Source organism: Phyllobates terribilis, unplaced genomic scaffold (genome assembly GCF_046119375.1).
Source record: "Phyllobates terribilis strain yellow unplaced genomic scaffold, ASM4611937v1 Scaffold_7__3_contigs__length_470593459, whole genome shotgun sequence".
Lineage (NCBI taxonomy): Eukaryota > Metazoa > Chordata > Amphibia > Anura > Dendrobatidae > Phyllobates > Phyllobates terribilis.
In genome coordinates, this window is record NW_027362767.1 from 433,272,440 (window position 1) to 433,299,544 (window position 27,105).

At 52.1% G+C, this 27,105-nt stretch overlaps 1 protein-coding gene across 4 annotated transcripts in view; it reads left to right on the top strand.

Annotated features, from left to right (window-relative positions):
- The first annotated feature begins 2,473 nt into the window (after positions 1–2,473).
- Positions 2,474–27,105, top strand: part of LOC141155263 (uncharacterized) — a 32,197-nt gene continuing 7,565 nt past the window's right edge. For 2 of the 4 annotated variants that reach the window (XM_073642067.1, XM_073642068.1), the window contains exons 1-4: positions 2,474–2,632; positions 3,826–3,918; positions 5,461–5,574; positions 6,172–6,279. In XM_073642067.1, coding sequence (XP_073498168.1) covers positions 2,599–2,632; positions 3,826–3,918; positions 5,461–5,574; positions 6,172–6,279 — 349 coding nt within the window. In that variant the 5' untranslated portion in view covers positions 2,474–2,598. Of the gene's footprint in view, positions 2,633–3,825; positions 3,919–4,943; positions 5,079–5,460; positions 5,575–6,171; positions 6,280–6,982; positions 7,235–8,871; positions 9,029–9,140; positions 10,805–27,105 lie in introns of those variants that run through there. The other 2 variants (XM_073642065.1, XM_073642066.1) reach the window with 2 other exon arrangements.

The following is a 27,105-nucleotide window of genomic DNA, read 5'->3' on the forward strand; positions in this document are numbered from 1 at the left end:
GGCAGGTTGCTACGCTGGAGCCTCGCTCTCCAGCAGTACCACTTCTCCATTCGCCACAGAAGAGGCCGTGACCACGGTAACGCTGACGGGTTATCCCGGCAAGGGGAGGGTGCAGAAGGACGCACGGGGGAACACAGGAATGTGCTACCCCCTCGCGCCCTCGTATAGGGGGAGGTGTGATGAACCTGTAGCCGCCATCTTGGTAATGATAAATCATATCCAGGGATGGCCACACTTCAGCAGCCCCCACCCTTGGGACCTTCTGTTAAAACGTCAACTAGATAGTTTCCCCCCATCCAGGCTCCTGTAAGATAAGAAGCCCCGGGGCCTACTTAACACTTGAATGCTAGGAGCTTCAAAGACTTCGAGAGGAAACACAGCCAGCAGGGGGGGGTGCTTCGTCTATCTGTACCTGACCATTTGTCCCATAGGACTAGTTTCTTTGTCTGTCACAAGCATGGAGGCATAAGATATAGAAACATGAAAAGTACACGCATGTTGCATGGGATGGGCCAATAAAAAAATATCACGGCGTCCCGGAGCCATTGCGCACACAAGCCTCCGCGGTAGACGTTTGTACGTGCTCTGGAAGCCAAGATATAGCGCGGAGCCATTCCTGAGGACCGTATGGTATCATAATTGATATCAAAAGGTCGGTTACGGCGGCCCGAATCCATGGGAACCCCTGGGGGTATCATGAGACCATCCCAGAAGAAGTTATTGGGTTCCATAGAATTTGGGCTTCTGATCGAAGTCTTGACCCAAGAGTGGGGTGCTGAACATCTGAGCACCAGCTGAGGCCACCAAGGGGAGGAGCAGTTTGACCATGCGGTGGTAGGCCTCAGCCTGTAACAAAGAACCGTGCCTGCGACCGCAGAATCCTCTCCCTGCGTCACAAGAAAATCAAGAAACCGGTAACTGATATGCTGTGGTGATTCTGTGTGTTGTATTCCATTGTTGTATAGTTTAGCCTGACCTTATACCTGTGTATATTTAGTTGTATATCGTGTATCTAGTGTATTATTATAATCAATTACCTCAAGTAATTGTGGGCCTGCCTTTTATTCTGCATAACGAACGCACGTCCGTGTGAGCTCGGCTCAAGCCAAAACGCTACCCAGGGTTGGTTCCTGACCCGATATAGGCCCATTCACGGACTGGGCGTATATCTAAAATAGGGACTGGTGGCAGCATACCAACTGGGGATTGGGGAAGGCTGGTAGTGACGGTCGGAGGTTCAGATATATATATTCCTGGCGCGGCCAAGGAAGATATATATACCGCCCTCACTACAGAGGGCCCCGATACCCAGTAGGTTACAGGACAGTCTCCCTGGCGACCGCTTATCCTAGGTGCAGTTCCTTGACTGACCTGAGGCTAAGAGGGCGCTAGCGAGTTGTGCTGTGTAGTGACGTTACGGTTTAGTGACGTTGAAGGGATAACACACTACCGTGTTCCCTGCGCTGGTTGCAGCTACCTGGCACTACTTTCTCTAGGTGCAGTACCTTGACTGACCTGAGAGGTAAGGGGGCGCCAGAGAGCTGCACCCACCGGCCGGCTTTCATCACAGTACACACATGACTTTTATTACAGTGAGGGTACTGAAGTGCTTGGTTGCCGCTTCTGCTTTTTCATTTCAACAATTGGCTCTTGTCTCGTCGTCGAGACCTGCACCTATGAAAACTCCTGACGTTACTGTGTCAAAGTGTTTATAAAGCGACATTTAGACTCTAAAACTACAGAAACTGTAAACCTCCGACGAGAAAAAGACGACGGATGAGGAAGTGAGCGGCTCAGGACGTTGCCACATAACCCAGTGAGCTTGTATTTCTACTATAGGAGATTATCTGGAATATCAGTATAAAAGCTTATAGTTACTAAACTTTGCATATGATTTTCCAGGTACTTTACCTACATTATGGTTGGGGGTCCTGAAACACTCACCAATCGCTAAATAGACCCCCAAACAGTGCACAGCTCTTGCCTTTGTGCGCAAAGAGCCTTCCATATAGATTAAAGAGCAACCTAGGCTATGAAGCCGGACCCCGCAAGAGCTGTGCCCTCTTGTCTGCTGATCTGCGCGCTGCTCGAGGTCTATTAAGGAATTGGTGGGTGTCTCAGGACTTGACCCCCATCGATCTGCAGGAATATAAAGTGCCTGCCATATATATAAAGTCATATTCAAAGTTTAGTATCCAGCTCAAAAGGACATTTGGAAAGTTATCCGCTATTTGTGAATCAAGACAGCAGGAAACATTCCTGGCCGTCCTGATTGGCTGAGACACTCAGTGCTCCTCCCATCGTGTGTCCTTTCCAGCAGGATGACCGGGAAAGGTTACTTTTAGCTCACACTGGGCTAACGGCGACGTGTAGATGATTCCTGTAAATGATAAAACAAGCAGGTGCAAAAGTTTTTGTTGCATGAGTCAATGCTGAGTGTCGTCGTAATAATTTATTTATTTTTTTTAAATAGCAATAATAGTTTTTTGTGTTGTTTTTTTTAGGAATATATCGCCTTTAATGACAGATTGGAGCCTTTTCTGTCCGCCCAGAGTAGCATTCGGCTTTAAGAAAAGAAGGACTCGGTCCTAAAGAGTGATGATGGAGCGCTGCCGTTCATTCAAGTCCCTTGGTAGGTTCTCAGGGCTTTATGTATTGCCAGTCGCAGGAGTGTGTTTTGGCGCCGTGTAACCGCACGACCCCCGGGGGAGGGGCCGAGGTGCCGTGTAGGCGCACGACCCCCGGGGGAGGGGCCGAGGTGCTGTGGTAAGCGCACGACCCCCGGGGGGAGGGGGGCCGAGGTGCCGTGGTAAGCGCACGACCCCCGGGGGGAGGGGGGCCGAGGTGCCGTGGTAAGCGCACGACCCCCGGGGGGAGGGGGGCCGAGGTGCCGTGGTAAGCGCACGACCCCCGGGGGGGAGGGGGGCCCCGAGGTGCCGTGTAAGCGCACGACCCCCGGGGGGGAGGGGGGCCCCGAGGTGCCGTGTAAGCGCACGACCCCCGGGGGCCCCGAGGTGCCGTGTAAGCGCACGACCCCCGGGGGCCCCGAGGTGCCGTGTAAGCGCACGACCCCCGGGGGCCCCGAGGTGCCGTGTAAGCGCACGACCCCCGGGGGGAGGGGGGCCGTGTAAGCGCACGACCCCCGGGGGCCCCGAGGTGCCGTGTAAGCGCACGACCCCCGGGGGGAGGGGGGCCCAAGGTGCCGTGTAAGCGCACGACCCCTGGGGGGAGGGGGGGGGCCCGAGGTGCCGTGTAAGCGCACGACCCCGGGGGGGGGGGGAGGGAGGGACCGAGGTGCCTTGTAAGCGCTCGACCCCCGGAGGGAGAGGGGGGCCCGAGGTGCCGTGTAAGCGCACGACCCCCGGGGGGAGGGCGAGGTGCCGTGTAAGCGCACGACCCCCGGGGGGAGGGGGAAACTGAGGTGGATTTTCCTCAGTGTAATATCGCAAATAATGCAGCAAATTGTGCAGTTTTTGTTTAGGATTTGGTAGCGCAGGATTGTCGCAGACTTAGCTGCTGCAGACGTCTCACAGACTTCACTCCTGTATCATGAAGGCTGAAAACCCTCAGCATGATAAATTGATCTGCTGCAGATTTATAGTCTGCTCCGAGGTCGCGTCACGCTGCTTTTTTTATGCCACCTGTGGATAAATTCAGCTGCTGTAGTAGATGCAGATCTGCAGCATCAGTTGTCACCAACAATCTGCATAAATCTAACCTGAAGTCTGGAGGCCTCTGTGTCTTATAGCTAATGGCAGTAGTCAGTTTCTCATTGATTTGCATTTTATTCTGGTTTTTTTTTTTTTTCTGTTCTTCTTCTTGAAGAATGTAGCATGGTGAAGCCGGGGGTCATGGTGAAGATCGAGGAGGAAGACCTGTATGACCCGCAGTGTGATGGATGCTCCGAGACCAGCGCAGGTGACCAATCATTGAGTAACTAGGATCGATTATCAGATGAGTGGGGCTCTAGTCTCCAACACCCCCACCATCCCCCCCTGTGATCAGCTGTTTTCCATGGAGTAGAATTGACAGTGTAGTGGCCGTTCCTGGTACTGCAGCTCAGCTCGTATTCACGTGCATACACAGTGCACTGTTACGGCTCCGTACATACGGCTGCCACCGGAGCTAAAAGCAGCTGGTCAGTGGGGGTGCCGGATGTCAGACCTCCACCATTGTTGTGTTAGTAACCTATCTGATGGATAGGGCATCAATATGGACCGTCCTGGACAACCCTTTTAACAGATCTATAAATCTGTCCGTATTGTATGTGGAAAGTGTCAGTCACAATATAAACTTGTTTGGGACCTTAAACAAGTCGCAAAGAAAACTGTTGCAAAGCGCGTCTTTCTGCAGGTTTGTTTTTTGTAAAGCCTCGTCGTGCAAGTCTGATATATATGTCCTTAAAGGGAAGTCATAGTAACTTCACGGGACATATATTTCTATATGAGCCTCTGATGGGGCGTATAATGCAAAATTGTGTCATTCCTTGTTTGCCAAAACCAGTGTCCTCGGTCCGTCACACATCCAGTTATAGAAAACGCCTCCAAGCCGATAAGGGTTACACCCCCCCTTCCCGGGGCCTCCTCCTTCTTTCCCCCTCCCACCCAGGGCCTCCACCGTCTGGCCTCCAGGGCCACCACCAGCCGCCCCCTCCCACCCAGGGCCTCCACCGTCTGGCCTCCAGGACCACCTCCAGCCGCCCCCACCCACCCACGGCCTCTACCGTCTGGCCTCTAGGGCTACCTCCAGCCGCCCCCTCCCACCCTGGGCCTCTGCCGTCTGGCCTCTAGGGCTACCTCCAGCCGCCCCCTCCCACCCTGGGCCTCTACCGTCTGGCCTCTAGGGCTACCTCCAGCCGCCCCCTCCCACCCAGGGCCGCTTCGTCTGCCTGTGCTCGCACGGTGATATTCACACGCTCCTCTGCTGCGTCCTGCGCTGCACATGACACGTGGTCTCGGGGCGTGGAGACTTCTGCTCGGATGTAGAGTTATGTACAAGCTGCTTCCTTCCAGCCGCTCTCACATCCACTTCCTGACGGAGCAGATAGATGTGGCCGGCAGACATGAAAGGCAGGAAAAGTGAGTTAGTAAAAGCATCCCTGGCCCCAAAACCAGAAAAAAATCACATCCGTGTTATCTGTATATGGGGCTTCATAAAACGACTTAGAGGGGTTTTCTGACCTCCAGACAAATTTGCAGAAGAAAAAAAACATGACCTCAGTGGTTGGATCAAACCAAATTGTAAGTCCACGGGTCACTTTACTGGAATACCCCTGTAATTTAGATATTTGTTGTCCCCCCGGTGGCCAATACCCCGGTCCTTCCATCTCTTACATTATTTATTGCCAGTGAAGCTGAAGGAGGCAGATCGGCTCCAACATTAGGCACGCGGGGAGAACCCAAAGCCTCCTGGAGGCCGCGCTGCTGCTGCTGACATCTACTGTGCTGTTATGTCTCGCAGGGTATTCAGTGATGAATCCGGAAATGGCGATAAAAGAAGAAAGAAACGAGGACGACTCCTCTACCAGGAACGAAGAAATGTACGAGGAGGAGGAGAGTCCGGAGAGCAGCGCAGGTGAGCAGCGCGAGCGAGGGCTGCAGTCCCGGGGTTGTCCTCCGCCATTGTGTAGGATCCGGCCTCTGTCTGGCCGCTGCCTCCTGGGACGAGGGAGAGAAGTCCTTATCAGCACAGCTCCTCCCATGTCCTAGTGTCACCATTGCTCCCAGCATCCCTCCTTCCTGCCATTTGCTAGACACAGTAGCGAGATTCTTGTCAGCACGAGCCGGATGCTGTGAAGGAGGCTGGACCACCAAGCAGAGCCAGCCCCCTCCTTATCATGGCATTCACACACAGTAGATGAGAAGGAATAGGTAAGAACACAGTTTTATTGTGTACATGTAGAGCAGACGTGCCCCCCACCCTATGGAGCCGAGCTCATGATATCCAGCTAGGGCGCCGGCTGTGTTATACAGCTGCCAGCACAGAGTTACTGTCTTAACGTCCATGTACAGTGCAGGCTCATGGCCGTATCCCGGCGGCTCCCTTTCTAAAGGACAGACTTTCTCTTTGGACGTTTTTTTTCTTCCTTGTCTGCATTTTATTTCTCTGCAGTTCTGCACTTGTTTTGCAAAGTACCAGCTGTCCGCTAATGCAAATTGTCCTCTTCTCCAGGTCTTTATGTAAAACACATCGTGGTGAAGGATGAACAAGATGAAGGCGCCTATGGAATAGCTGAGCATCTGTATGAAGAGAGGATCAGCTCCCCCGAGCCCAGTCCAGGTAACGCTCTGGGATTGGGGGGTGGATTGGCCTTGTCTGCTTGTCGATAGGATCGATTACTTCATAATGGTCACTCCGGATCATGGGGAGGACACATTGCACAATCTGCCATTTTGGTGCTTTGATAATGGCCTAGATTGAAAATGAGCTTTTGTTGTGTGTATACAGCTCCCATGCTGGCCGATGTGTCATCACCACTAACCCTCCATGTAGCTTAATCTTGTAAATGTTCTTGTTCTCCTCCTGCTCCCAAAAATCAGATTATTCGCTGAGACACAGAACTGCATCTAAGCTGCACACGCAAAACAGACATTTTTATTCTACACTTTGCAAAGTTGCAGTTTGTTGTCTTTCTTCTATGCATTGGAAGGATAAAAATGTCTCCATAAATCTTCATACCCTGTAAGTAAATGGTCACGTCTGCTAGGTGAGCAGCTTTCACTTGCGCACCGTCAGGCGAGAAGCTGGTGGTGTAGAAGGGGAAGCTGCTCCCCTCAGCCGTATCCGCGTGCCGAGGTCTCCTGGAATACAGATTACTTTCCTCTTTTCTTTTACTTCTCTATTCCAATAACGCAGCTTTTGCTGTTTTCGACACCATCGGGCCTTTGCTCCACTCCCAGAGGCCGCTGCTTATTTTTCTCTGTCTTTACATTCCCAATCTGATCCGTCTTTAACATCTAAATTTCCATCTGGGCGGCCCCAGAGGAGCAGGAAATGTCCCGCGGCCGGCCTGCTTTTTCTGTAGAGAGCCAGACGGCCTACAAGGTACGCAACAGGCGGATGGCGATCAGGGTGGAAGAGCTGATCCGCCAGGTCCAGCATCACCCTGCGCTCTGGAGGCCGTCAGACCCAGGATACAGCGACCGCTATAGAAAAGCCACGGCGTGGCTCGCCGTGTGCCAGAGCCTGTACCCGGACTGGGATGAGCTGGACGAAGGAGATAAAGGGATCCTAGGTAAGCCGCTCTACCGACGTACCGTATGTATAAGCCTATTACCAGTCTGCACAGTGTATGTGGTAGACGAGCCGACAATGCCGTGCCAGGACAACCTCGCCTGCTTCATTTCCTGTCAAAATTGTTATTAATTACCAGGTGTTTTGCCAAAAAGAGAAATCGGAAAACGTAGCTCTGTTCCAATATTATACAGAAACCTTCATTATAATATTAATCACAGTATTTATTAAGTTTCTGCAGAGTTCTGCCGCTTTAATTCAACTCCTCCCGAAAAATGGAACCATGAACTGACACGAACATAAAAGGGGCTGTGTGATCCACAGGGGACGTGCAGCTCATTGTTGTCCCCCGGCCGGGTGTCCTGGGCAGAGCCGTAGACCAGGGAATGGCGCTCCGGGGACGTATGTACGGCCGCTCCATCCATCTCTTACCGGCTGTGGTTCTGGCCATTGGTGGGGTGACAAATTTTTCGCAAATCTAAGATCTATTTGTCTTTTGTGGATTTGTACTTTTTTACAGTAAAAAGTCGCACAATCCCTTATTTTTTTAAACTTTTTTTTGCACAGTTTAAGATGAACCTTTTAGACAGATTCTGTGCTGCTCTAGGGCTGGAGGACAATTGTACAAACCTGGAGCGACGTTGTGAAAAGGTGCAAATTATGGATTGGGCTAAAATACCTGGAGACTGAAGATGACGGAGAGTTTGCCACTTTTTTTTTTAACTTTTTCTGTACTTTTCTCAGCTGATTTAGGACCACATCAAAGTCGTATATGCAGGAAAAGCCTGTAAAGAATACAACATTTTTAATGAAACCCAATTATCATCTTTAGCAAAAATTATCTTTAGCCCCAAATACATGAAATTAAGTTAAAAAATAATTTCCCCGTAGGTGAACAACCCCTTTGAGGAAGGACACATGTAGTACAATGTCTAGAGATGAGGATTGCTGATTGAATGCTGATACGTTTTAACGCCTTCATTATTTTCTTAAAATTATGGAATCTGGAAATAATTGTTATATAGCACAAAATCCTCTGAAGATGAAGACTGAGATCTGGGACAGTCAGTGAGTCCTTGGGGTGAGAACATTGACCACCATGGACCTGAGATGACTGGAATCATGAAAAGCAGAAAATGCTTCTGCGCGGTTACAAGGTGTCCATACACAATATTCTACAAGGTGTCCATACACAATATTCTACAAGGTGTCCATACACAATATTCTACAAGGTGTCCATACACAATATTCTACAAGGAGTCCATACACAATATTCTACAAGGAGTCCATACACAATATTCTACAAGGTGTCCATACACAATATTCTACAAGGTGTCCATACACAATATTCTACAAGGTGTCCATACACAATATTCTGCTATGTTTTCCATCTCTCTCTTTTTTTTTTTCCTGAAGTTACTTTGGCTGTTTTGACTGGAAATTGAACAGAAGGGAAATCATAAATTATAGATAATGTTCAATGTTTCCATCCTACAATCAATCACTGTTCTCTCATCCCCTGACATCCGCTGCAGGCCCCACCACCCCATTATATATATATATATATATTATAGGCAGTCACGCAGGACGACTTTTTCTATTTAGTTCATTAATGTTTGTTTTTTCTTGTCTTTGCAGAGAATCTTATCCAGAAAAGATGGAGGAGTGCTCGCGATCAGTTTAGAAGGGAAATAGTTAACTACGAGGGCCGGAGCGGGTCGGCTCCGCTCACCAAGAAGCCGTACATGTACCTACAGCAGCTGATGTTCCTCAAACCCGTCCTGGACCTGCGGCCGTAAGTGTACTTTCCATTCTTTTTTTCTTGGCTTTTTTTTGCCTTTTTTTCTTTTTTTTTTTTTGAAAATGTGTTTGTTTAATTATTTTTTTTCTTTTATGTTTTACTATAGTGCAAATTCCAAGTCTGGGGCAGAGTCGGACGCCAAGGGGGCCCGGGACTACCCACCGGTGGACACGGAGCCCGAGCTGACTGCAGCCAGACCAGCAGTTGTGGCACCCGAGAGCTGCATCGAGCTTCCCGCCAACATCTCTGCCGCCTCCACCTTCCATCAAGCTCAACCATATCGACTTCCAGGAAGGAAAAACAAGAAGTCGGCCGCCCCCCCAAGCTTCACTACTGTGGAAACCTTTGACGGCCAAGTACTCGACTTCGTTCAGAGAAACATTGAGGAGGACTCAGAGGACGCGTTCTGCCGCAGCCTTGGACATTACATAAGACAAGTCCCTCAGGGATGGAGGTTGCGTCTGCGCACCGCGATCCAGACCCTCATAGAGGGATTCATGCCCCCCAATAACCCAGAACAGGTTCTCGGCTTGCTCAGCCAGGTTAAGCTGGCCCGTCCTGCTTGTGCGGCTCAACCAATGCACATTGAGACCTCTGCCACGTCAGCGCCAAGGCCTGCTTACCAGTCACCCACCCAGCTCAACAATGGCCGCTCTGCTTCTAACAGGACATGTGCGTCTTATCCACAGTCCTCTCCCCGTCATAACCTGCCGCAGTCCAGACTCTCCTCAGGCTACGTCCACCATTCCCAGCCCGGCTATCCCTTCAATCACGAGTCAAGCCCTCCCGTCCCTCTGAACTCCGGGGTCTCCTCTAATTCTGTTTCTCCCTCCTCTCACATCCCACCCTCCTCTCTGTCCCCCAATCATTCCCACCATCTGCCTAATTCATCCTGCCCTACCTTATACTATGGGCCCACCGCCCGCACCCAAGCCCCCTACTCCGACTCCTGCTCTGCCGATTCCCATCAGTCCTCCCCTATGAATGTTTCATCCTCACCATCTTCTCCTCCCAGGTTTTTAGACTTAAATTAACAATTTTTATTTTACAGGGGCACATTTGGGGCTTTTGTATTTTTATGTATAGAGAGATATATATATATATAGATATTTGGGACGTGTAGGGCGAGATGGACGGTTAGTGGTAATACGGTGTATGGTGAATGTGCGGCACCGAGGCGGGTGAAGAAAAATGTCTCGTGTCATTCACTGCAGAGAGTGGATAAAGTCCAAACGACACGCAGCTTCAACTAAGAGGAGAAGATGGAGGAAAGGCCGGAGATGATCACACGAGCGCAGATCTAATGGCCTGAACTGACCGCTCCATAGGGATCCATGATGCTCCATGTCGGGGTGATTAGACCCACAGATCAGCAGAGGCGGCTGCACGGATAACCTGGCCGGACACCGCGATGACGTGGAAGCTTCCAGACAACTTATACACACAATGCGGAAGGTTTATCAACAGTAGTGCAAGGAAAATGGGGGCAGTTGTCCAAAGCAACCAGATTCCATATGTTTGAAGTCTGATTGGCTGCTGTGGGTACTACAATTCCCAATTTCCTCCACATCCCTTTTGATAAATCATCTGCACTGTGCGGAGTGAATTAAGGAAAATTGTCCCCAATTTAGGGATAAAGAAAAAAAAAAATGTGAGGTGGGATACGTTACATCTTGTTACTTTACATCTTGTTACTTTATGTCACTAATATGTGATTTTCTGTTATTTAATGACATTTGTACAATTTATTCAGTAAAAGTATTACGTTACTACTCTGTGTGTGTGACTTCTGTCAAAAGACTCGAAGCTGCTTTATAATGGGGGCGGCGAGGGTGTCGGGGGGCTCGTACAGCGATCTGATGCAACCGTACATAAAGATAAGTCGTAGGGACGGTCGTTCACACTTGTGGACTTTGTGGTGCGTCTTCAGAGAATAAATATCTCATCAAATAATTCACCGAGGGGCCGGGAGGGAGACGTTTTCTCCCGTGGTCTCAGGTCGAGCATTGAACAAGGACATTTTGACTCTCTTGATGCACTAAGGACCCTCCATCGATCGCGCCTCCCTATAGTCTCGCGGTTCTGCTGCAGGGGTAGTTGTGCTGGTAGTGACAGGATCGTCATTTTGATGATATCATTTAAAAAAAAAACCATACACTAATTCTGATCAACCGAGAACAGAGCAACGAATAAGGACGGTGTCCAGACACCCGGACCATCTCCCACCCCCAGTATTTAGCCATCCCTTGTTAGGCATCTTATAAAGGAAATGATTCTGTCTTCTAAGGATGTGACCCAGAATCCTATTTCTATGTATTTACATCCTCTGACACCTAAAGGACATCGCGGAGGTGATAAGAGGCATAAAGTAATGTCTGACCAGAACGGAGTGACCCCCGGAGCACCACCCAACTGCGTGAATATAACCCCACGGCAAAACCCCCCATTTTATCAGGGCTGTGGAGTCGGTAACCAGACCTGCGACTCCGACATTTCCACGAATCCGACTCCCTCATACACGGCTCATGTTTTAAGTGATAAATTTACTGTAGTAGAATGATAACATCCGGCTTTTAATCATTATGATGATACAATAATCAATCTATTTAGATAGAACATGAAATATATTTATTGGGATACGACCTTTTTTTTTGCATATTTACAATTTATTACACACTCTGCAGTAAGTGGGAAAAAAATACAGTCTTCAACAAAAACGTCCTGAATGACATTTGTGCAGTCTATGAATTTGTTCTGAGGAATAGTATCGCCTCCATCAGATCCTCCTTCATAGAGGACCTCAAATCTGACCTCATGGCTGGAGAACAACCTCTCTGCACTAACTTGGGTTGGAGGCGAAGCAGCGACCACATGGGCGACATCTCCACCGATCTCAGGGTGTAGAGGAATTGCCTCGCGCCGTCAGTTTTGATGAACGATTGAACTCTTCTACTTCATTGAGAGCAAGTGAAAAATTATGTAATTCCACAATTGCCCCTTTTCCAGCTCATCTCTTCACGTCTCTTCAAGATGGAATCAGTTTTAGGGGTTGTGGCAGCGATCGCCATATTCCTCACTTTGCTAATCAGAATCTCTTATTGCCGCCGGCAGCGTGTGCACAACACAGCGCGTGTGATGAATAGGAAAGAGGTGCGAAGCAGCTTCAACAAGATCATCTCATTGTAAAGAATCATTCTGCTGTTCTTCTGTAGTAATATCTGTTTGTTTCTCCGTTATGGGAACAGGACTGGGGCCTTCCATCTCCAACATACTGAATCTGAAATGTTCTTCTAGCTGCTATTCACCTTCGTTATTCTCATTCATCAGTTATAATAGCGAGAACCTGTTCTTTTTTGATTTCATAATCTTGCAGAACTTTTTCCACTATGGTTTGGAGAAACTGGCTGCTGTGATCAGCTTCAGCGTCTTGGTAACAATTGTTTTGTAGTCGCAAACAAATCGAACGTCGATAGCAAAATAGTTCACTCTGTGACGTGTGCAGGCATCCATTTTAAGAAACAAAGCGTCTCTTGAGTCTTTTTAAGATCTTCCTTTTGGTTAAGGGCTTCTTCAATCACTAATTTTCTAATACTTTCTCTTTCCAGAGAAACACCCAAGTTTGCACGCCATGTCTCCATTAAGAGCTGTAAAAGCTGGTCGTGCAAATAATGATGATGGTACACCGTCCTTCACAACAAGCTCGATGAGCTGACTTATAACATGTCTGCTGTCATTGTTACAGTAACTTTGTCACTTACAAAATATCTTGTAACTGATGTTTGAGACGCTCTTTCCTCCTTTGCCTGGCGGGAAGTACTTGGCTCTGGTTTCTTGGCGCTTGGATCTGCTTTCTTGGCGCTGGGCTCTGCTTTCTTGGCGCTGGGCTCTGCTTTCTTGGCGCTGGGCTCTGGTTTCCTGGCGCTGGGCTTTGGTTTCCTGGCGCTGGGCTTTGGTTTCCTGGCGCTTGGCTTTGGTTTCCTGGCGCTGGGCTCTGGTTTCCTGGCGCTGGGCTCTGGTTTCCTGGCGCTGGGCTCTGGTTTCCTGGCGCTGGGCTCTGGTTTCCTGGCGCTGGGCTCTGGTTTCCTGGCGCTGGGCTCTGGTTTCCTGGCGCTGGGCTCTGGTTTCCTGGCGCTGGGCTCTGGTTTCCTGGCGCTGGGCTCTGGTTTCTCGGCGCTGGGCTTTGGTTTCTCGGCGCTGGGCTTTGGTTTCCTGGCGCTGGGCTCTGCTTTCTTGGCGCTGCTGGGATCTTTTTCAGTCACAGCTTTGTAAACTTTTGGGTGGCACAGTTGTAAATGTCTGTTTAGATTGGAAGCTCTTGAAGGAGCATTTTTATCACTGCCTGAGTACGCACTGATTTTGACATCACAGCGTTTATTTTCATCTGGGTCACTAATACACTGGCACACTGTTTTTATCTTGAGTCATTGTGAAATGCTCAAATACAGACTTAATAAGATGCTTCTTAGACATTTTGTAATCACGTAAATTCGCTCTCAAAATGTGTCCTGTAAAAAAAAAAACTAAGGTATATTGTAATTCTTGCAAGAATAGAGAATCATGTACTGTATAATTTGGGATGGAAATAAAACAATCTTTGCATAAATCAATAGGACAGATAAGTATAAAGTTTGTAAAATGTTGTTAGCTTTTCTCTGAACTTTCCATGTCAGGCTTGTCTCAGGGTACAGCTCACTAAATACTTCACATCATATTTCTTCATAGTTTATGAAGAGGGGAGGAGGGAGCGAGCATGTTTGTGCTGAATCCTATTCCAGAAACACACACACACACACACACACACACACACACACACACACACACACACACACACACACACACACACACACACACACACACACACACACACACACACACACACACACACATGCATAAAAAATATATATACATGTCCTCATCGATCCTATTGCTGTATTTCCGAATTTGAGATGTTAGAAAACAGTTTTTCCCCTTATATTCTACGTATGGGAAAACAGATCATCAGAGCAGCTAATTTCTCCAAACATGAGCTAAGAAGAAAAACAAACTAAAACATCAAGCATACAGAGACAACAAATACTGGACAATTGATTTATGCACAGTTTATTGAAAGTTTAGATATGCTTTAAGAAGTACTTGCCTTAATCCTGCTTTCCTGTTCACTCCAGCAGTTCTGAGATGAGTGCTTCCTTCCCTGTGTGTTTTTGGTTTTTTTTTCCCCTTATCTGTAGAGAAGGAGCTTCACTAGTTATCATGTACATAAACTGCAGCACAGATTCATCTCAGCTCAAAGTCTAGACCCTTAGATCAGGAATAGGACAGACATTTATAGGATATTTCATAACTTTCCCAAATTCTTTATACACTGCTCAAAAAAATAAAGGGAACACTTAAACAACACAATGTAACTCCAAGTCAATAACACTTCTGTGAAATCTACCTGCCCAGTTAAGAAGCAACACTGATTGTGAATCAGTTTCTCCTGCTGTTGTGCAAATGGAACAGACACCTGGTAGAAATGATCGGCAATTAGCAAGATACCCCCTATAAAGGAGTGGTTCTGCAGGTGGTGACCAAAGACCATTTCTCTGTTCTCATCCTTTTTGGCTGTTGCTTTGGTCACTTTTTCATTTTGCGATTGCTTCACCCCTAGAGGTACAGTAGCATGAGGTGGTGTCTACAGTACAACCCACAGAAGTTGCTCAGGTAGTGCAGTTCATCCAGGATGCGAGCTGTGGCAAGAAGGGTAGCTGTGTCTGTCAGTACAGTGTCCAGAGCATGGAGCAGATACCAGGAGATGTGGAGGGAGCCATAGGAGGACAACAACCCAGCAGCAGGACCGCTACCTCCTCCTTTGTGCAAGGAGGAACAGGAGGAGCACTGCCAGAGCCCTGCAAAATGACCTCTAGCAGGCCACAAATTATTTATTATTATAGCGCCATTTATTCCATGGTGCTTTACATGTGATAGGGATATACATAGCAAAAACATTTACATAATCTTAACAAAACGAGTCAGCGACTGGTACAGGAGGAGCGAGGACCCTGCCCGCGAGGGCTCACAGTCTACCAGGGATGGGTGAGGATACAGTAGGTGAGGGTAGAGGAGGTCATGCAGCGGTATGGTGGAGCGGTGGTTACTGCAGGTTGTAGGCTTGTCGGAAGAGGTGGGTCTTCAGGCTTCTTTTGAAGGCTTCCATGGTAGGCGAGAGTCTGATGTGTTAGGGTAGAGAGTTCCAGAGTAGGGGGGACGCACGGGAGAAATCTTGTATGCGATTGTGGGAAGAGGAGATAAAAGGGGGGGTAGAGAAGGAGATCTTGTGAGGATCGGAGGTTGCGTGCAGGTAGGTACCGGGAGACTAGATCACAGATGTATGGAGGAGACAGGTTGTGGATGGCTTGTGGATACATGTGTCTGCACAAACGGCTAGAAACCGACTCCATGAGGGTGGTATGAGGGCCCGACGTCCACAGATTGGGGTTGTGCTCACAGCCCAACACCGTGCAGGACGCTTGGCATTTGCCACAGAACACCAGGATTGGCAAAGTCACCACTGGCGCCCTGTGCTCTTCACAGATGAAAGCAGGTTCACACTGAGCACATGTGACAGACGTGACAGAGTCTGGAGACGCCATGGAGAGTGATCTGCTGCCTGCAACATCCTTCAGCATGACCGGTTTGGCAGTGGGTCAGTAATGGTGTGGGGTGGCATGTCTTTGGAGGGCCACACAGCCCTCCATGTGCTTGCCAGAGGTAGTCTGACTGCCATTAGGTACCGAGATGAGATCCTCAGACCCCTTGTGAGACTATATGCTGGTGCGGTTGGCCCTGGGTTCCTCCTAATGCAGGACAATGCCAGACCTCATGTGGCTGGAGTGTGTCAGCAGTTCCTGCAAGATGAAGGCATTGAAGCTATGGACTGGCCGCCCGTTCCCCAGACCTGAATCCGATTGAGCACATCTGGGACATCATGTCTCGCTCCATCCACCAACGTCACGTTGCTCCACAGACTGTCCAGGAGTTGGCGGATGCTTTAGTCCAGGTCTGGTAGGAGATCCCACAGGAGACCATCCGCAACCTCATCAGGAGCATGCCCAGGCGTTGTAGGGAGGTCATACAGGCACGTGGAGGCCACACACAATACTCAGCCTCATCAGGAGCATGCCCAGGCGTTGTAGGGAGGTTATACAGGCACCTGGAGGCCACACACAATACTCAGCCTCATCAGGAGCATGCCCAGGCGTTGTAGGGAGGTCATACAGGCACGTGGAGGCCACACACAATACTCAGCCTCATCAGGAGCATGCCCAGGCGTTGTAGGGAGGTCATACAGGCACGTGGAGGCCACACACAATACTGAGCCTCATCAGGAGCATGCCCAGGCGTTGTAGGGAGGTCATACAGGCACATGAAGGCCACACACAATACTGAGCCTCATCAGGAGCATGCCCAGGCGTTGTAGGGAGGTCATACAGGCACGTGGAGGCCACACACAATACTGAGACTCATGAGGAGCATGCCCAGGCGTTGTAGGGAGGTCATACAGGCACGTGGAGGCCACACACAATACTGAGACTCATCAGGAGCATGCCCAGGCGTTGTAGGGAGGTCATACAGGCACATGGAGGCCACACACAATACTGAGCCTCATCAGGAGCATGCCCAGGCGTTGTAGGGAGGTCATACAGGCACGTGGAGGCCACACACAATACTGAGACTCATCAGGAGCATGCCCAGGCGTTGTAGGGAGATCATACAGGCACGTGGAGGCCACACACAATACTGAGACTCATCAGGAGCATGCCCAGGTGTTGTAGGGAGGTCATACAGGCACGTGGAGGCCACACACAATACTCAGCCTCATCAGGAGCATGCCCAGGCGTTGTAGGGAGGTCATACAGGCACGTGGAGGCCACGCACAATACTCAGCCTCATCAGGAGCATGCCCAGGCGTTGTAGGGAGGTCATACAGGCACGTGGAGGCCACGCACAATAATGAGCCTCATCAGGAGCATGCCCAGACGTTGTAGGGAGGTCATACAGGCACGTAGAGGCCACACACAATACTCAGCCTCATCAGGAGCATGCCCAGGCGTTATAGGGAGGTCATACAGGCACGTGGAGGCCGCACACAATACTCAACCTCATCAGGAGCATGCCCAGGCGTTGTAGGGAGGTCATACAGGCACGTGGAGGCCACACACAATACTCAGCCTCATCAGGAGCATGCCCAGGCGTTGTAGGGAGGTCATACAGGCACGTGGAGGCCACACACAATACTCAGCCTCATCAGGAGCATGCCCAGGCGTTGTAGGGAGGTCATACAGGCACGTGGAGGCCACACACAATACTCAGCCTCATCAGGAGCATGCCCAGACGTAGTAGGGAGGTCATACAGGCACGTGGAGGCCACACACAATACTCAGCCTCATCAGGAGCATGCCCAGGTGTTGTAGGGAGGTCATACAGGCACGTGGAGGCCACACACAATACTCAGCCTCATCAGGAGCATGCCCAGGCGTTGTAGGGAGGTCATACAGGCACGTGGAGGCCGCACACAATACTCAGCCTCATCAGGAGCATGCCCAGGCGTTGTAGGGAGGTCATACAGGCACGTGGAGGCCACACACAATACTCAGCCTCATCAGGAGCATGCCCAGGCGTTGTAGGGAGGTCATACAGGCACGTGGAGGCCACACACAATACTGAGACTCATCAGGAGCAAGCCCAGCCGTTGTAGGGAGGTCATACAGGCACGTGAAGGCCACATACAATACTCAGCCTCATCAGGAGCATGTCCAGGCGTTGTAGGGAGGTCATACAGGCACGTGAAGGCCACACACAATACTCAGCCTCATCAGGAGCATGCCCAGGCGTTGTAGGGAGGTCATACAGGCACGTGGAGGTCACACACAATACTGAGCCTCATCAGGAGCATGCCCAGGCGTTGTAGGGAGGTCATACAGGCACGTGGAGGCCACACACAATACTGAGCCTCATCAGGAGCATGCCCAGGCGTTGTAGGGAGGTCATACAGGCACGTGAATGCCACACACAATACTCAGCCTCATCAGGAGCATGCCCAGGCATTGTAGGGAGGTCATACAGGCACGTGGAGGCCACACACAATACTGAGCCTCATCAGGAGCATGCCCAGGCGTTGTAGGGAGGTCATACAGGCACGTGGAGGCCACACACAATACTGAGCCTCATCAGGAGCATGCCCAGGCGTTGTAGGGAGGTCGTACAGGCACGTGGAGGCCACACACAATACTCAGCCTCATCAGGAGCATGCCCAGGCATTGTAGGGAGGTCATACAGGCTCGTGGAGGCCACACACAATACTGGGCCTCATCAGGAGCATGCCCAGGCGTTGTAGGGAGGTCATACAGGCACGTGGAGGCCACACACAATACTGAGCCTCATCAGGAGCATGCCCAGGCGTTGTAGGGAGGTCATACAGGCACGTGGAGGCCACACACAATACTGGGCCTCATCAGGAGCATGCCCAGGCGTTGTAGGGAGGTCATACAGGCACGTGGAGGCCACACACAATACTGAGCCTCATCAGGAGCATGCCCAGGCGTTGTAGGGAGGTCATACAGGCACGTGGAGGCCACACACAATACTCAGCCTCATCAGGAGCATGCCCAGGCATTGTAGGGAGGTCATACAGGCACGTGGAGGCCACACACAATACTGGGCCTCATCAGGAGCATGCCCAGGCGTTGTAGGGAGGTCATACAGGCACGTGGAGGCCACACACAATACTCAGCCTCATCAGGAGCATGCCCAGGCGTTGTAGGGAGGTCATACAGTCACGTGGAGGCCACACACAATACTCAGCCTCATCAGGAGCATGCCCAGGCATTGTAGGGAGGTCATACAGGCACGTGGAGGCCACACACAATACTGACCCTCATCAGGAGCATGCCCAGGTGTTGTAGGGAGGTCATACAGGCACGTGGAGGCCACACACAATACTTAGCCTCATCAGGAGCATGCCCAGGCGTTGTAGGGAGGTCATACAGGCACGTGGAGGACACACACAATACTGAGCCTCATCAGGAGCATGCCCAGGCATTGTAGGGAGGTCATACAGGCACGTGGAGGCCACACACAATACTCAGCCTCATCAGGAGCATGCCCAGGCATTGTAGGGAGGTCATACAGGCACGTGGAGGCCACACACAATACTCAGCCTCATCAGGAGCATGCCCAGGCGTTGCAGGGAGGTCATACAGGCACGTGGAGGCCACACACAATACTGAGCCTCATCAGGAGCATGCCCAGGCGTTGTAGGGAGGTCATACAGGCACGTGGAGGCCACACACAATACTAAGACTCATCAGGAGCATGCCCAGGCGTTGTAGGGAGGTCATACAGGCACGTGGAGGCCACACACAATACTGAGACTCATCAGGAGCATGCCCAGGCGTTGTAGGGAGGTCATACAGGCACATGGAGGCCACACACAATACTGAGCCTCTTCAGGAGCATGCCCAGGCGTTGTAGGGAGGTCATACAGGCACGTGGAGGCCACGCACAATACTGAGACTCATCAGGAGCATGCCCAGGCGTTGTAGGGAGGTCATACAGGCACGTGGAGGCCACACACAATACTGAGACTCATCAGGAGCATGCCCAGGTGTTGTAAGGAGGTCATACAGGCACGTGGAGGCCACACACAATACTCAGCCTCATCAGGAGCATGCCCAGGCGTTGTAGGGAGGTCATACAGGCACGTGGAGGCCACGCACAATACTCAGCCTCATCAGGAGCATGCCCAGGCGTTATAGGGAGGTCATACAGGCACGTGGAGGCCACACACAATACTCAGCCTCATCAGGAGCATGCCCAGGCATTGTAGGGAGGTCATACAGGCACGTGGAGGCCACACACAATACTCAGCCTCATCAGGAGCATGCTCAGGCGTTGTAGGGAGGTCATACAGGCACGTGGAGGCCACACTCAATACTCAGCCTCATCAGGAGCATGCCCAGGCGTTGTAGGGAGGTCATACAGGCACGTGGAGGCCACGCACAATACTCAGCCTCATCAGGAGCATGCCCAGGCGTTATAGGGAGGTCATACAGGCACGTGGAGGCCACACACAATACTCAGCCTCATCAGGAGCATGCCCAGACGTTGTAGGGAGGTCATACAGGCACGTGGAGGCCACACACAATACTGAGACTCATCAGGAGCATGCCCAGGCGTTGTAGGGAGGTCATACAGGCACGTGAAGGCCACACACAATACTCAGCCTCATCAGGAGCATGTCCAGGCGTTGTAGGGAGGTCATACAGGCACGTGGAGGCCACACACAATACTCAGCCTCATCAGGAGCATGCCCAGGCGTTGTAGGGAGGTCATACAGGCACGTGGAGGCCACACACAATACTCAGCCTCATCAGGAGCATGCCCAGGCGTTGTAGGGAGGTTATACAGGCACGTGAAGGCCACACACAATACTCAGCCTCATCAGGAGCATGCCCAGGCGTTGTAGGGAGGTCATACAGGCACGTGGAGGCCACACACAATACTGAGCCTCATCAGGAGCATGTCCAGGCATTGTAGGGAGGTCATTCAGGCACGTGAAGGCCACACACAATACTCAGCCTCATCAGGAGCATGCCCAGGCGTTGTAGAGAGGTCATACAGGCACGTGGAGGCCACACACAATACTGAGCCTCATCAGGAGCATGCCCAGGCGTTGTAGGGAGGTCATACAAGCACGTGAAGGCCACACACAATACTCAGCCTCATCAGGAGCATGTCCAGGCGTTGTAGGGAGGTCATACAGGCACGTGAAGGCCACACACAATACTCAGCCTCATCAGGAGCATGCCCAGGCGTTGTAGGGAGGTCATACAGGCACGTGGAGGCCACACACAATACTGAGCCTCATCAGGAGCATGCCCAGGTGTTGTAGGGAGGTCATACAGGCACGTGGAGGCCACACACAATACTTAGCCTCATCAGGAGCATGCCCAGGCGTTGTAGGGAGGTCATACAGGCACGTGGAGGCCACACACAATACTGAGCCTCATCAGGAGCATGCCCAGGCATTGTAGGGAGGTCATACAGGCACGTGGAGGCCACACACAATACTCAGCCTCATCAGGAGCATGCCCAGGCATTGTAGGGAGGTCATACAGGCACGTGGAGGCCACACACAATACTCAGCCTCATCAGGAGCATGCCCAGGCGTTGTGGGGAGGTCATACAGGCACGTGGAGGCCACACACAATACTCAGCCTCATCAGGAGCATGCCCAGGCGTTGTAGAGAGGTCATACAGGCACGTGGAGGCCACACACAATACTGAGCCTCATCAGGAGCATGCTCAGGCGTTGTAGGGAGGTCATACAGGCACGTGGAGGCCACACACAATACTGAGCCTCATCAGGAGCATGCTCAGGCGTTGTAGGGAGGTCATACAGGCACGTGAAGGCCACACACAATACTCAGCCTCATCAGGAGCATGCCCAGGCGTTGTAGAGAGGTCATACAGGCACGTGGAGGCCACACACAATACTCAGCCTCATCAGGAGCATGCCCAGGCGTTGTAGGGAGGTCATACAGGCACGTGGAGGCCACACACAATACTCAGCCTCATCAGGAGCATGCCCAGGCGTTGTAGGGAGGTCATACAGGCACGTGGAGGCCGCACACAATACTCAGCCTCATCAGGAGCTTGCCCAGGCGTTGTAGGGAGGTCATACAGGCACGTGGAGGCCACACACAATACTCAGCCTCATCAGGAGCATGCCCAGGCGTTGTAGGGAGGTCATACAGGCACGTGGAGGCCACACACAATACTGAGACTCATCAGGAGCATGCCCAGGCGTTGTAGGGAGGTCATACAGGCACGTGAAGGCCACACACAATACTCAGCCTCATCAGGAGCATGTCCAGGCTTTGTAGGGAGGTCATACAGGCACGTGGAGGCCACACACAATACTGAGCCTCATCAGGAGCTTGCCCAGGCGTTGTAGGGAGGTCATACAGGCACGTGGAGGCCACACACAATACTCAGCCTCATCAGGAGCATGCCCAGGCGTTGTAGGGAGGTCATTCAGGCACGTGGAGGCCACACACAATACTGAGCCTCATCAGGAGCATGCCCAGGCGTTGTAGGGAGGTCATACAGGCACGTGAAGGCCACACACAATACTCAGCCTCATCAGGAGCATGCCCAGGCGTTGTAGGGAGGTCATACAGGCACGTGGAGGCCACACACAATACTCAGCCTCATCAGGAGCATGCCCAGGCGTTGTAGAGAGGTCATACAGGCACGTGGAGGCCACACACAATACTGAGCCTCATCAGGAGCATGCTCAGGCGTTGTAGGGAGGTCATACAGGCACGTGGAGGCCACACACAATACTGAGCCTCATCAGGAGCATGCTCAGGCGTTGTAGGGAGCTCATACAGGCACGTGGAGGCCACACACAATACTCAGCCTCATCAGGAGCATGCCCAGGCGTTGTAGAGAGGTCATACAGGCACGTGGAGGCCACACACAATACTCAGCCTTATCAGGAGCATGCCCAGGCGTTGTAGGGAGGTCATACAGGCACGTGGAGGCCACACACAATACTCAGCCTCATCAGGAGCATGCCCAGGCGTTGTAGGGAGGTCATACAGGCACGTGGAGGCCACACACAATATTCAGCCTCATCAGGAGCATGCCCAGCCGTTGTAGGGAGGTCATACAGGCACGTAGAGGCCACACACAATACTCAGCCTCATCAGGAGCATGCCCAGGCATTGTAGGGAGGTCATACAGGCACGTGGAGGCCACACACAATACTCAGCCTCATCAGGAGCATGCCCAGGCGTTGTAGGGAGGTCATACAGGCACGTGGAGGCCACACACAATACTCAGCCTCATCAGGAGCATGCCCAGGCGTTGTAGGGAGGTCATACAGGCACGTGGAGGCCACACACAATACTGAGCCTCATCAGGAGCATGCTCAGGCGTTGTAGGGAGGTCATACAGGCACGTGGAGGCCACACACAATACTGAGCCTCATCAGGAGCATGCTCAGGCGTTGTAGGGAGGTCATACAGGCACGTGGAGGCCACACACAATACTCAGCCTCATCAGGAGCATGCCCAGGCATTGTAGGGAGGTCATACAGGCACGTGGAGGCCACACACAATACTGAGCCTAATCAGGAGCATGCTCAGGCGTTGTAGGGAGGTCATACAGGCACGTGGAGGCCACACACAATACTCAGCCTCATCAGGAGCATGCCCAGGCGTTGTAGGGAGGTCATACAGGCACGTGGAGGCCACACACAATACTGAGACTCATCAGGAGCATGCCCAGGCATTGTAGGGAGGTCATACAGTCACGTGGAGGCCACACACAATACTCAGCCTCATCAGGAGCATGCCCAGGCGTTGTAGGGAGGTCATACAGGCACGTGGAGGCCACACACAATACTCAGCCTCATCAGGAGCATGCCCAGGCGTTGTAGGGAGGTCATACAGGCACATGGAGGCCACACACAATACTCAGCCTCATCAGGAGCATGCCCAGGCGTTGTAGGGAGGTCATACAGGCACGTGGAGGCCACACACAATACTCAGCCTCATCAGGAGCATGCCCAGGCGTTGTAGGGAGGTCATACAGGCACGTGGAGGCCACACACAATACTGACCCTCATCAGGAGCATGCTCAGGCGTTGTAGGGAGGTCATACAGGCACGTGGAGGCCACACACAATACTCAGCCTCATCAGGAGCATGCCCAGGCGTTGTAGGGAGGTCATACAGGCACGTGGAGGCCACACACAATACTGAGACTCATCAGGAGCATGCCCAGGCGTTGTAGGGAGGTCATACAGGCACGTGGAGGCCACACACAATACTGAGCCTCATCAGGAGCATGTCCAGGCGTTGTAGGGAGGTCATACAGGCACGTGGAGGCCACACACAATACTCAGCCTCATCAGGAGCATGCCCAGGCGTTGTAGGGAGGTCATACAGGCACGTGGAGGCCACACACAATACTCAGCCTCATCAGGAGCATGCCCAGGCGTTGTAGGGAGGTTATACAGGCACGTGAAGGCCACACACAATACTCAGCCTCATCAGGAGCATGCCCAGGCGTTGTAGGGAGGTCATACAGGCACGTGGAGGCCACACACAATACTGAGCCTCATCAGGAGCATGCCCAGGCGTTGTAGGGAGGTCATACAGGCACTTGGAGGCCACACACAATACTCAGCCTCATCAGGAGCATGTCCAGGCATTGTAGGGAGGTCATTCAGGCACGTGAAGGCCACACACAATACTCAGCCTCATCAGGAGCATGCCCAGGCGTTGTAGAGAGGTCATACAGGCACGTGGAGGCCACACACAATACTGAGCCTCATCAGGAGCATGCCCAGGCGTTGTAGGGAGGTCATACAAGCACGTGAAGGCCACACACAATACTCAGCCTCATCAGGAGCATGTCCAGGCGTTGTAGGGAGGTCATACAGGCACGTGAAGGCCACACACAATACTCAGCCTCATCAGGAGCATGCCCAGGCGTTGTAGGGAGGTCATACAGGCACGTGGAGGCCACACACAATACTGAGCCTCATCAGGAGCATGCCCAGGTGTTGTAGGGAGGTCATACAGGCACGTGGAGGCCACACACAATACTTAGCCTCATCAGGAGCATGCCCAGGCGTTGTAGGGAGGTCATACAGGCACGTGGAGGCCACACACAATACTGAGCCTCATCAGGAGCATGCCCAGGCATTGTAGGGAGGTCATACAGGCACGTGGAGGCCACACACAATACTCAGCCTCATCAGGAGCATGCCCAGGCATTGTAGGGAGGTCATACAGGCACGTGGAGGCCACACACAATACTCAGCCTCATCAGGAGCATGCCCAGGCGTTGTGGGGAGGTCATACAGGCACGTGGAGGCCACACACAATACTCAGCCTCATCAGGAGCATGCCCAGGCGTTGTAGAGAGGTCATACAGGCACGTGGAGGCCACACACAATACTGAGCCTCATCAGGAGCATGCTCAGGCGTTGTAGGGAGGTCATACAGGCACGTGGAGGCCACACACAATACTGAGCCTCATCAGGAGCATGCTCAGGCGTTGTAGGGAGGTCATACAGGCACGTGAAGGCCACACACAATACTCAGCCTCATCAGGAGCATGCCCAGGCGTTGTAGAGAGGTCATACAGGCACGTGGAGGCCACACACAATACTCAGCCTCATCAGGAGCATGCCCAGGCGTTGTAGGGAGGTCATACAGGCACGTGGAGGCCACACACAATACTCAGCCTCATCAGGAGCATGCCCAGGCGTTGTAGGGAGGTCATACAGGCACGTGGAGGCCGCACACAATACTCAGCCTCATCAGGAGCTTGCCCAGGCGTTGTAGGGAGGTCATACAGGCACGTGGAGGCCACACACAATACTCAGCCTCATCAGGAGCATGCCCAGGCGTTGTAGGGAGGTCATACAGGCACGTGGAGGCCACACACAATACTGAGACTCATCAGGAGCATGCCCAGGCGTTGTAGGGAGGTCATACAGGCACGTGAAGGCCACACACAATACTCAGCCTCATCAGGAGCATGTCCAGGCGTTGTAGGGAGGTCATACAGGCACGTGGAGGCCACACACAATACTGAGCCTCATCAGGAGCATGCCCAGGCGTTGTAGGGAGGTCATACAGGCACGTGGAGGCCACACACAATACTCAGCCTCATCAGGAGCATGCCCAGGCGTTGTAGGGAGGTCATTCAGGCACGTGGAGGCCACACACAATACTGAGCCTCATCAGGAGCATGCCCAGGCGTTGTAGAGAGGTCATACAGGCACGTGGAGGCCACACACAATACTGAGCCTCATCAGGAGCATGCTCAGGCGTTGTAGGGAGGTCATACAGGCACGTGGAGGCCACACACAATACTGAGCCTCATCAGGAGCATGCTCAGGCGTTGTAGGGAGCTCATACAGGCACGTGGAGGCCACACACAATACTCAGCCTCATCAGGAGCATGCCCAGGCGTTGTAGAGAGGTCATACAGGCACGTGGAGGCCACACACAATACTCAGCCTTATCAGGAGCATGCCCAGGCGTTGTAGGGAGGTCATACAGGCACGTGGAGGCCACACACAATACTCAGCCTCATCAGGAGCATGCCCAGGCGTTGTAGGGAGGTCATACAGGCACGTGGAGGCCACACACAATATTCAGCCTCATCAGGAGCATGCCCAGCCGTTGTAGGGAGGTCATACAGGCACGTAGAGGCCACACACAATACTCAGCCTCATCAGGAGCATGCCCAGGCATTGTAGGGAGGTCATACAGGCACGTGGAGGCCACACACAATACTCAGCCTCATCAGGAGCATGCCCAGGCGTTGTAGGGAGGTCATACAGGCACGTGGAGGCCACACACAATACTCAGCCTCATCAGGAGCATGCCCAGGCGTTGTAGGGAGGTCATACAGGCACGTGGAGGCCACACACAATACTGAGCCTCATCAGGAGCATGCTCAGGCGTTGTAGGGAGGTCATACAGGCACGTGGAGGCCACACACAATACTGAGCCTCATCAGGAGCATGCTCAGGCGTTGTAGGGAGGTCATACAGGCACGTGGAGGCCACACACAATACTCAGCCTCATCAGGAGCATGCCCAGGCATTGTAGGGAGGTCATACAGGCACGTGGAGGCCACACACAATACTGAGCCTAATCAGGAGCATGCTCAGGCGTTGTAGGGAGGTCATACAGGCACGTGGAGGCCACACACAATACTCAGCCTCATCAGGAGCATGCCCAGGCGTTGTAGGGAGGTCATACAGGCACGTGGAGGCCACACACAATACTGAGACTCATCAGGAGCATGCCCAGGCGTTGTAGGGAGGTCATACAGTCACGTGGAGGCCACACACAATACTCAGCCTCATCAGGAGCATGCCCAGGCGTTGTAGGGAGGTCATACAGGCACGTGGAGGCCACACACAATACTCAGCCTCATCAGGAGCATGCCCAGGCGTTGTAGGGAGGTCATACAGGCACATGGAGGCCACACACA